Raw genomic sequence first — 12,514 nt, forward strand, 5'->3', positions numbered from 1 at the left:
TTTTGCCTGACGTACGTTACGTATACGCAACGTTTGGCAGCTGCTAGCGCTAATTGGCAGTTAGCCTTGCTCTCTCTCTCTCTCTCGCTCTCGCTTGCGCTCGCTCGTGCTGCCGCTCTCTCGTATTGAGAGCTTTTCTTCTTTTTTGGCGGTTCGCACGCTGTTTGTTGTTGCGGCAGCTCGCGCGTTGCGTTGTTGTTGTTGTTGTTGTTGTTTACGTTGCTGTCGGCTTCGTTGCGTAGCCGCCGCTGGCTGCTGCTCCAGTTGATTCGTAGAGTTAAAGCCAATAGGTTCATCGCCGTTCGCTGTTTGTGTCTGTTGTCGCCGTCGCCGTCGCTGTCGCTGTCGCTGTCTCTTCCTAAAGCTTCGCAGCTGCCTGCAGATGCGCGCCCGGTCAAACGCCCGCGAACGACGCTACTTGGCGTCTCCGTTGCAGCAGCCGCACCAGTTCACCAACCAAATTCCCCCCCAACCCCTGTCGCTTCGCTCCGCCAAGAGACCAGTCTTAACGTTACTCGCTTACAATTGAAACTGTCGCTGAAAATCGCTGCGCTGCGTTGCTGCTAAATTTTCCTCTTCAAACGAAATTTCCCGTTCTCCTCGCGAATTTCAAGCGGAAACAGCGCAGGAAACCCAAAACAATAAATAAATAAATATCAAAAGAAACAACAAGAAGCCATTCTTAAGTGGCCAACAAATTGCTTTTAATCAGCTGATAAGCGTGTGCGCGAAAGATAAACTATTTCTGAGTATGCCGAGTGTTATATCTATAAAAAAAAATTATATAAATAAATATTTGTAAAAGTCAATAAACAAATCAAACGATAAATTAAAGAATTTCAAATCGAATTCTACCGCAAAGCCAAAGCCCAAGCCCAAATCCCACAGGGATATGCCCAAAAAAAAAAAAAAACTAAATTGTTATAAACAATATTTTAACGCAAATAAATATAAATAAATAAATGTGCCGCGTTGTCAACAAACAGAATTTACAAAAAAACACGCCTGGCCGAAAATAAATATATACATGTATTTTTCATAAATAGCTGCCACTCAAACTAAATGCAAAAACCTCTTAAGACCATCAAAATATATATGTATATATAACTAGAAGGGAGGCTAAATTCTGCAAGCCGAATATGAAATACACTATGGTTAAGATATGTTGAAGAACAGAAGATTTATTCAATCAAAAACTAAATTATTTGATACTTCATATGAAACTATATGTATATAGTAGTCCGATGTTTAGATTTGGGTTATAAGAGTTTGATTAAGTTGTCTTCAAGGACAAAAAAGTTAATCAAACCTCTAAAACTAAGAGATTAGTTTGTTTAGAAAGAGCTAGATAGACTATATCGACTCGTCTGCCGATGCTGATCAAGAATCTATATACTTTATATGCATAGAACACAACACGTTACGCATTCCATTCCAAAGTTATTATACCCTCTGGCAGTGTATAGAAATTTATAGAAGGCATCATGGATGCTGCTTATAAAAATGTCTGCAGCTAAGCCCCTGAGGGGGGGGGGGGGTAAGCCACGCCCCCAATTCCATGCACAATTTGCGCTGCCTTTGACCTTTTTCACGCCTTTAGCTACTTGAGTAGCAGTTTTATTTGGCGGTACGTGTTTTCGCTTTCATTCGCCCCGTCTCTCTCCCTCTCTCTCTCTCTCTCTCTCTCTCTCTCTCTCTCTCTCACTCTCTCACTCTTGGGCTGCCTTTTTGGGCCGGCGCCCGGAGCGCCACAGACTTGAGACTCTTTGGTTTAGGTCCTCGCAAAGTGCCGCTGTCAACTGAGCTGCACTCAACGCATATTCATAATATTGATAAATATCCTTCATAATATTGACAAATGTTGAGACATGCTTTTTGGGACATAAGTACAGAAATATGCTAGATAGATGCAGGCAATTTGCGGGTGGGAGTTGTCATATATAGTCTGTCAAGGGCAAATCTATCGTTGCCCGAAAGATTGGAAAAGGAAAACTTATTTTTAAAGGTAGAGCCTTGCGCTTTTATATACACACACGTTTATATGCCGTACTTAGGCTTTGAAAATATATAAAAAAGATCGGACTTTAGAGGCCGAAGTTAATAAAGAATGTTTTAATCAAGCATAGTGTGGGGCAAAGGTTGGAAGGTTGGAATGTTTGTAATGCTAGTTGAGCTGGTTACAGGGTATTTCCTAGTCGTATCTTCTTTTTTTTTGTCAAATTCTCATATAGTATCTATCAAGGGCATGGAAAAGGAAAACTTCTTTCTAAAGGTAGAGCCTTGCGCTTTGTTATAAGCCATATTTAGGCTTTGAAAATTGAAATAAAAAGATCGGACTTTAGAGGCCGAAGTTAATCAAGAATCTTATTCTCAAACATTAGAGAAATTTGGAATATTTGTAATGCCAATTAGGCTGATTTCAGGGCATTTCCTAGTCGTCTACTGCCGACTAATGCACTCTTATTTTTCTACCTTTTTTCAAATTCTCGATGCAATTAATTGCACGCTAAGCTGATTGCATTTTAAAACAGCGACGCATTGGAAATGTTGTACAATTGTTGTTGCCATGACACGACATTGTTTTGGTCGTTATATTTATTATGATTGTTGCAATTAAATTTCGTGTAAAATGGGCTCGCTCAATTTCTATTCAAAGTAAAACAATTTACAAACCAAATACTATAGAAATACTATATAAATATTTTTGCATGCATTTTGCAACTGCTGTCAAGCAAAGACAATGCGAAATATATGTTTTATAAGCGAAGCGAATAATTCGCAGTCTTAGTTTAAGCACAAGAGATTTATTGCCAGAATTTGCATGCTAGAAAAAGCGTAAAACGTTCTGTTTAAGTTCAAGTTGATTTATTTTTGTTAGATTTTTCAAAAAGCTGCAAATTTGATTTAATTCTTGTAATTGTTTCTATTTGATTTCCCTTTTTTTTTTTTACCAACTTCTGCTTGGACATTATGAACTTAATTTCAAATGCGAACCAGCATCCGCTTTCTCGCTCTTCCTGCAGCCCTCCGCCCTTTCCCTTTGCCCTTCGCCCTTTGCTTTGCTTTGCTTGGCGCTGATGTGCGCATTCATTTGCACAAATTGAATTAACTTGGCTTTGGAGTGAATGTTATGAAAGTATTAGCAGCTCAGCTGAGCCGTTTGTCAGACCCAACGACAGAATCTGTCAAGAGATGTCCCCGTTGTTGTTGTTCTTCTTCTACTTGTCGCTTTATAACCAGAACCCATTAAATACGGGCATTGTGTGCATCTCCAGCATCATAAAGAAGATGTTCTTTATCGGAATAACGTGCTGAGTCCATCTCGAGAAATTATCTTAGCTAGACACTTGACATTTAATAGATATATTCCTGTGTACCTTATCATTCTTTTTCTCGATATCTTGCATTTGTTTACTATCGATAAATATCGATTTTTTATAGTTTATCGAACTGTATAACAAAATTATAATTATCTTGCGAGCTTATCATTCTTATTCTCGATTTGGTTACTATCGATAAATATCGATTTTGTTTAGTTTATCGTACTGTATATCAAGATTATAAAGGCTAATCTTTTATTCGATATCTTCCATATTCACATTATCGATAAATATCGATTTTGTGTAGATTATCGTACTGTATGTCAAGATTATACTGGTTAATCCTTGCACCTTAGAATACGAGAGCTTTTCATTATTTTTCTCGATATCTTTAATTTTCAGACTATCGATAAATATAAATAAAGATTATAAAGTTTAATCCTTGCGCCTTGGTATACACAATTCTTTACCCCATATTTTAGCTCTGAGCTCCAAAATGACTTGGGTCTGTGCTAAGTGTCTCTTCAAGTCGTATACTCCCGGCCAAGGCACTCTTGTTTAGACTCCTTCTCGGCGCGTGTGTGTTATAAAGCGGCAAAGTTTTTAATGCCAGTGGCTACATTTGAGCCACAAAACTCTGAAGGTCTTCACGTAGAACCCAAACGATGCCCCGTAGCGCACAGCTGTTCGCTACGCATTTTCACATTTGCCCCGCACATTTTCACAGTATATTCAATCTGTATTTTTTTTGTTTTTGCATTTTTTTTCAAAATGGCCTCTGCAAATTTCCACCAACATATGCCAATTTTCACGCGTACGCTAAACTTAACGGGCGTCTATTTAACCTTTCATTTTATTTAAATTTCAAATACCCTACTCAAAACTGAGCATATTGTTTGCGCTAGTTTCTGATGGACACATTGCCAGCCGAGTTGTCAGCCTCTTGTTGATTTCCGCTCAGTTTTTAGTTAGCTTTTGGTTTGCCTAAACGTTATCTGGCTGTAAATTTATCTGATGAATCTCTGAACTAATATGTCTGAAGTACAGATGTTCGTTTGGGCTTTTTTCTTGTGTGTAAACAATTCGGTTTGATTCATTGGGCTTGGGATTAACAAACAAATTGTTGTATTTAGTCTAGTCAAATTGATCTATGGAACTATTTAGGGCCTAATCTCTTAGGTGTGTATCACGAGGAAGAGCTAGATTTGTATAGAAGTCTTGTGTTTCAAAGAATTCTTCTAGTTTAACAGAAGACAATTTTCTACTAAATTATTTATTTAAATACTAAATCGAAATTTTGCTCTCTATGAGCTTTTGTGGCTTAATTTATAAAGCGTCGGACCAAGAAAAGAGAGGTCGCTGGTTCAAATTTACCAGAAAATTGCAATTTTATGAGAAACATCTGTTTTAATCTTAATTTAATAAACTTGTTTTTTTATAAAAAAAAAGCACAATAATTGATTAATTTATTTTTATGCATTTAAATCAAGTTTTTCTGTGGTAATGTTTTCCCCATCTATAAGGGTATTAACTTTCTCTTGCTTTTTCACAAATTAATTTTCATATATTGTTTGTACTTTATTTTTACGCAAGCAATTTGGCATTAAACTATTTTCCCTAGCGTTGAGTGGGCTTTTTTTTTTTTTGCTTTGCTGTTGTCCGCTTCGCCGGCCGTAAATTATTGAATCATAATTGCAGTCGGGCACAATCGCTTCAGCCAAGTGGCGGCCGCTATGGCGCACCTGCCACAACTTGACGTCGACTGCGACAGCGGCAGAGGCAGTGGCAGAGCAAATGTGTAAAAATAACAAACATTTACATATACATATAAACAAAACGTGCGGCTGCCCATGAATTTTCAAGATAAATTTTCGAGCGAAGCGGCGGCAGCTTTTTATCTGCCAAAAGAACAAAATGGGCAAAAAATATTAAATATAAATTTTAGCAATTGTAGGAAAAGGAAAAAAAAAAACACTTCCATACAATCAATTCAATTAATAAGAGTGTGATTGATTAATTCATTTATAATATGCAACACTTTTTTCTACTAAGAGCAAACACATAAAGAAATATATAGAATTGATTAAAATTTAATTAGTTTTATTAATGGAAGAGAAACTAAATGATGGGAAAATAATATTTGGAATATATAAATAAATTTTAAAAAATTAAATAAATAAAGATAAATGTAAATAAATATAATATATTGATAAATAATAAATATAATATTGATCTAACGTAAAATAAACAGAAAATTATTAGCAGAAATTATAAACAAAGCAATAATTTAAATAAACTTAAATCCAATTAAACTAAACTTTTTCATTCTCGTTCTTTATCCGACTTCAAAATTATTTTCTAATATATATAAAAATTGTAATATAATAAAATATGTTACCCGTCTTATTTTTACGTGATTTAATATATATATTAATACATTTTATTTGATATATATAAATATATTCATAGAAAGAAAAAGACAATCTAAACCTTTGCTCACTTTGCTTTTGCGTCCAATCCGATCTCAAATATGTATGTAGGCTATTTCTCACGAGCGGAAAATGGGTGAAAATGTATTATAAAATTTAAAGAAAAAACAATTGAAGCAAAAAGTAGTATAAAGAGAGAAAAAGTTTGCTAAATAAATAAGTAAAATAAAATGTATATATTTTATATATATATATATATATAATAATAATACATATAATATCATATATATATAAAATATGTTTTCATAGTCAAACAAGTTTGATATTACGTTAGAAACAAAACGCTGTCATAAATTGCTCATACGCCGCGTAGTGCTAATTAAAAGTCATTTGAAATTCGTGCAAGAGCCACAGGAAAAATGTCGATAAAACTCAATTCGTAATAGATACAAATTGGAATGTCAGATTTGACGCGAATGCCCAGCAGAAGAACTGTTCCAACCGACGCGCTGCCCATGTATCCAGCAAATTCCCAACGAACACACACTCACACACACATATATATATATATACACACCTGCCTGGGCGGCCCCCCGTGCAATTTGGATTTTGGGCTGCGGCTTTGGCTTTGGCACGTGGCACTTGGCTAAGGTTTAAAAATAAAACACGTTGACAACAAATCGATTTGTGCGCAGATTTATTGATAAAAACAACAACAACAAATTCACGTAAAAATAAACTCTACCAAAAAAAAAAGGATGTGTAATTAAAAAAAGGAGAAGCAGAGCAGTTTTAAAGCCATGAAGAGCGTCAAGAAATTTCTAAACGAACGCATCAACAGCGTCGATGCCGCCGATGTGGCCAGCCAAAAGAAGACGACGCTCGAGCGGCTCAAGTGCGGCAGCGACAACAGCCAGGATCAGCTGCCAGGATTAGCCGGCGGCAGTCAGGATCTGGCGCCAGGATCAGCCGGCGGCTGTGCCTCGCTGCCGAATACGCCGCTAACGTTGCCGCCGCTGAGCGCGCCCATTGCCATCGGGGATCCGTCGCCGTCGCCCTCGCTGGCGGACTCGGCACAGAATACGCCGCTGTGCACCTTGCAGGAGGATGACAGCACATCGCCCAAGCAGACCAATAATGGCGCCACTGCCGCCTCCGCTGAGCCGCTCTCCCGTTCGCCCTTCACATTTCCCACGGTGCCATCGGCAGCAGCTGGCGCTGGCGCTGGCACGCCGCAGCAGCGCAAGAGTCGACGCAAGATCTCGCTGCCGTGGTTCCGTCAGTCCAGTGTCAGCAGCCATGGAACGCTCGCGCGCCAGCATACCATCGATACGCCCAGCTCCTTTCGTTTCTTTCGACAGCCCAGCAACAGCGGCTTCAAGGTAACAACAACAATTTCTATCCCATTCGCAGTGACACGCATCATGGGATTTAAATAAATATCCAACTCGATGTCGGCCTTCTGAGATTGGTCTGCTTTTGACATGTTTCTCATAACTAATTGGGTTATTTTAATGCTGCTCCAGAGATTTGTTATGCATCAAATATTATATTAAATTTATATAATATATATTTGGGCAAAGTTTATCTATCCAGGCATATTAATGTTGTCAAAATTTGTTACAGTCCCTTTCTGATGCTCTATATATGAGATATTTTTCGATTCAGCCGAATCTAGCCTCTATATCTAATGTTTATCTATCCATCTATAGAAATGTTCTATGTGAACTTCGCTCTCTGAGAAGTTATGCTCTTGAAATTTGATACAGTACATTTTTTATTGCTCTGATATGGCATATACTTCGATTCAGTCGGATCTATTTGCCATATCTTTTGTTTATCTATCCATTTATAGAAATGTTCTATGTGAACTTCGCTCTCTGATAAGCTATGCTGCTAAAAATTTGGTACAGTAGCTTTTCGTAGCTCTAGATATAGCATATACTTCGATTCAGCCGGATCGGACTTAAATATCTTATAGGTGTCTTATGAATCAACTGCAAATTTGTAAAGGCTTCTCTGTATTTTAAGATATCTTAACGAAACTCAGCCTTTAGCTGTTTTATTTTGTTCCTAACATTTAATCGATATCTAAGTTGGACTGTTCCATAGTTTTTTTGCAGTTTTTGTATGAAAAACTTATTTGTTGCTCGAGATATCTCAACCAAATCCAAGCAATTCAAAATCAGCTTTTTCTCTATATGAGGCATACCTATATCATATATTCCAACAACTTTCCTGTTTTTGACTATATCTTGACCATAGTTTGATCAACATTTGAATACTATATCTTCCTCAGGATCAATCGCTTGAAAATTGTTATCAAAGTTGTAAGAAAAACTAAAGATCTTATAGATATCTATATCCATACCATATTCAACTTAGCCGAGGATAGTTTTGAGACTTTTCTCATAAACAATTGTCGCAAATATTTATAACTGTAGTGTCTATAATCTGATCTAGATGGATGGGCTAAACTATAAAGCAATTCCAGCATTCGCTACCTCTTCTTCTACCTACCCACCTCTCTCCCCCCTTTTTCTTGTATCTGCCCCCCCTTCCCCCCTTCATTTAGTTTTCGCATGCCTTTTATCTTTTTTAGTGCCACTTTTCTGCTCATGACTTCTTTTGCTGTTGCTTGAGGCTAGTTTATTTTATAGCCTTTTGTTAGTCCCCAGTTGATTGTAGAGTGTTGTTGACCCGCTGCTAATGCTGCTTGCCACGCCCACAAACGGGCGAACTCCCAGGCACACACAGACACACACACACTCGCACACTTGCACACTTCAATCGCATTGTCATTTCGATAAGCACATTAATCATACGCAGCGTTGTGCGCTAATTTATTTGCCTCAAGTCGCTTCAATTATTGTCAGTAGCCGCCCCTCTCCCTCTCTCTCCCTCTCTCTCTCTCTCTCTCTCTCTCTCTCTCTCTCTCTCTCTCTGTTGCTCTCATAGCATTTATGTAATTTATGAAGCGCAGCCAATCAGCACACCCGCTGTGATCCCCTCCCCAACCTCTCCATTCCGCCCGCAACTGGCAAGTGGCACACATAATGTATTTATCACTTCATCAAGCCATGTAAGAGCTTATCAACATCTTTCTGTGTGGCACGCTCTGTCCTTCTTGCATTGCACTCTGCTGTTGACCTTGCCTGCGCCCCCCTTGGCCCCCCCCCTTGCCCCCTTGGCTAACATGTTTTGTCAATTTGGTGCTGAGCGATGACAATTTCCGCCCGTCGTCGCCGCCGCCGCTCGTCTAGTGGCTGCTTCCTGTCTGTGCAGCTGCTGGCAGCTCCTTGACAATTTACGAGGCTTTTAATCAATTTATATGCTTCGCCTTAAATATGAAATTCCTTAGAAATTTAATGCTCGAATTTTGCTGAAATTCTAAAGAAGTTGCAGCCAGCCTCTTGGTACGCTTTCTTTTCCTTCTTCTCTTCTCTTTTTTGCTGCGGCATGCATCGCTGAGCTGCGGCTCACGGGGCGTATGCTCTATGCATTCCATTATAGCATACCTTTGCGCGTGCACTACACACACCCCCTCACACACACAAACATGCTCCTTGAAAAACGTGTCGTTGAAAACGTAAATTTGCTTTACGCACAACCTACAAAAAAGATGCCCAGCCCATTGGGCGCTGCTTGTCAGCTGCAGCTGAGCTGGGTTAAGCGCCTCACGTGCCCAGCGCCAACAGCAAAAAACCTATACAAACCAGAAAAAAAAAACGAGGCGGCAAGAAAGATAACAGCTACAACAACAACAAGAAACTGACGACGCAGCAGCCGGTAACATAAAAATAACACAATGTTGCATAACACACAGAAGCACACAAAAATCTCTGTCGAAATGAGAGAAATGTCAAATTCCAAATACCCTAACTTAAAGGATCTTTAAGAGAGTATAGAGATACATTTATTGAAGCTATATAATATAGCATGGAATATCCAGTAGCTAAAAGTCAGCTACAAGCAATAGTTAATTATCAACTCTATAAGGCTGGAAAGGTTTAAATAATAGAAAATGTATCTTATAACAGGGCATTCAGCTTGAATCCAATATATATTTATTGTGCTTAAAACTCTGTATGCTTCCAAATTTAATTACTTAATTACATTTACTTAAATAGTATTTATATATAGTTAGTCTATAGAATGAATTAAATATATATTTCTTATACTTAAAACTGTTTATGCTTCACAATTTAATTACTTAATTACATTTACTTATTTAAAGTATTTAAATATTTATAGTATTAATTACATTTACTTATTTATAGTATTTAAATATTTATAGTATTTATTACATTTATTTATTTATAGTATTTAAATGTTTATAGTATTTAAGTATTTAATATAGTTTGTCTATAGAATGAATTAAATAGTTAATGTATTTAAGATTCCTTATGCTTCAAAATTTAATTACTTAATTACATTTACTTAAATATTTATAGTATTTAAATTATTAATATAGTTTGTCTATAGAATGAATTAAATGTATAGTTATTGTATTTAAGATTCTTTATGCTTCAAAATTTAATTACCAAACTAATTATAGATGAAGTAATTTCTGGTAATTAAAGGCAATTTTATGGCTAACGCACCAACTAAATATCCATTTCAAAGCACCCTACGTCTTGTAGAGCACATTAAAGAGCAGCATATACTTAGCCAATGATGTGCAGCTGCCCCATTGTAATAGTTATGTATCTTGCTTTCATTTTTTTTTTTGCGTAGTTTATTTTGTTGTTAGCTGGATTTTATGACTGTAGCAGACGGCAGGCGGCTGCTGCTGCTCCCCCCCACTCATGCAAATTATATGCAAATTGCGCAAAATGTAGTCGCTGAATGTCAAAAGCAAAGCCGAAGAACTCATGGGTGCATAACAACTAAAAATGCCTGCAAAAAGAATGCTCGACGAGGCGATATCCTATAGAAATGATCAAAGATTGTGATTTATCTGTCTATTAACTTATGTGACTGCCTGTTACATAGCTTGCCTCAACAATAATATACCCCACGTTGCCTATGTACAGGGTATAAAACGCAGAAAAGAAGGCAAAAAGTAAATAGCAACAATTTGTAAGTGAATTGTCGCCAGTCGCTGCGCACAAAACTATGCAACGAAGCAAAAACTCAACTTGAAACTTGCAGATACACAGCCATAGAAATGCACAGATACAGATACAGATGCACAGCCACAGATAGAGATACAGATACAGCCACAGCTAGAGATACAGATACAGATAGTATAACACTTATGCCTGCAGCTACAATTGCGTTGTAAATACTTGTACACATATCTGTGCCAAAGCCAGCTTAAGCTTTTATGATTGTCGTGCTAGAGAGGACGAGAAGAGGGCTCTGGGGGGTAATATGGGAGGGGTGGGGTGGTAATATGATAGCATTGACCGGTTGCAAGTCGTGGCAAGGCCACATGTCGAACACAATGCGCTGCCACAGTTTGGGGCAAAGCAATTTTCAATTGCTCCCCCGTCGAAGGCCCAAACTTAAACTCGCCAAAGAGTGTGCGAGTGTGTGTGTGTGCGAGTGTGTCTGACTGCCCGTGTGTGTGTGTGCTTTGGGCCTGGGTCCATTTTTCATCTTGGGCATCAATACACTCGTGCAGCCTCTGGCCACAGCTGCTTCCCCTCTTGCGCTTTGTAATTTGTTCGGAATGCCCCTCGCTTCGGTCTCTATTTCGGGGTACTGCCCAACACTTGGCCCGGTCAACAGGATTTGGGCTGTTCCGCAGGCAGAGCCTCTCGCATTGTTTATCCTCTGAGCCTGTTTGCTTCATTCCTTAATGCCACTGGGCAGCACATGTGGCAAAATGAACCTCTACCAAAATGACTGCCGGGCAGATAAAATACTCGGAATTTCAAAAGCTTAAGTCCGCAGAAATTGAAAAGTGTTTTGCCATTGCTCGACGTTTCGTTTCATCTAAGACGATTAACTTAAAGTTATCGATAATTGAGCGGGCATTAAGGATAGATTTCAATGGAATGAAGAAATTATTGTTAAAGATATTATAATATGCTCTCTTTTCAATATTTGCTTTTATGTTAAATATTTTAGTTACTTTACAATACAATAGCAAATTTGTTAAATAATCTTTAACTATAAAAACGGAACAGTGGAATAAAACATAAAGTTATGCTATAATATGTATTCAATTCACGAAATACTACGCATTTTACAACACTGGTTTGCAGCTTTCACTTGCAAGAGAATGAAATAGTAATATAACTAAAATTTTATATAGCTTCTGTAGAAATCTGAGCTAATCATAGTTGTAATTAATATTGCAATCTTAGGATATTGTTGTATTTTATGTAACCTGTGTAGGAGACGTAGTTATTCAGGCGGTCGCGAGTTCTGATTTTCAATATCAGGATATAATAAACACAAAAAGAAAGGCTTATTAATCTGAAACTATATTCTCGTACCTTTCATTATGTACTTACTTATGTGATGTACTTTCTAACATTATGTTCTGTACTTATAACCCACTCTTAATTAATGTGATTTATCATAATATGATACATTTCCAACACTGTTTTTTTCTATGTTTACCATTTTTATTCGTTTTACCAACACTAACTTATGTGAATTATAGTAATGTGATGCATTTCTAACACTGCTTTTAATCAAAATAGTTTTACAACACTAAATTATTTTGATTTAATATAATGTGATGCACTTCCAACACTGATATTCTTTATGCTTATAATTTAAATCGTTTTTACAACACTAACTTATGTG

The 12,514-nt window shown here is 37.4% G+C and overlaps 1 protein-coding gene across 2 annotated transcripts in view; it reads left to right on the forward strand.

Moving 5' to 3' along the window:
- Window positions 1-12,514, forward strand: part of trio — a 62,614-nt gene that overhangs the window by 13,982 nt on the left and 36,118 nt on the right. Inside the window, exons 1-2 of one of the 2 annotated variants that reach the window (XM_064685054.1) lie at window positions 313-749; window positions 6,445-7,131. The exons of the other annotated variant lie outside the window; for it this stretch is intronic. Coding sequence (XP_064541124.1) covers window positions 6,550-7,131 — 582 coding nt within the window. The 5' untranslated portion in view covers window positions 313-749; window positions 6,445-6,549. Of the gene's footprint in view, window positions 1-312; window positions 750-6,444; window positions 7,132-12,514 lie in introns of those variants that run through there. 2 annotated transcript variants of the gene reach the window in all.

Source organism: Drosophila montana, unplaced genomic scaffold, assembly GCF_035044405.1.
Source record: "Drosophila montana isolate Dmon_TW-CO22-7 unplaced genomic scaffold, ASM3504440v1 contig_1455_1, whole genome shotgun sequence".
Classification (NCBI taxonomy): Eukaryota; Metazoa; Arthropoda; class Insecta; order Diptera; family Drosophilidae; genus Drosophila; species Drosophila montana.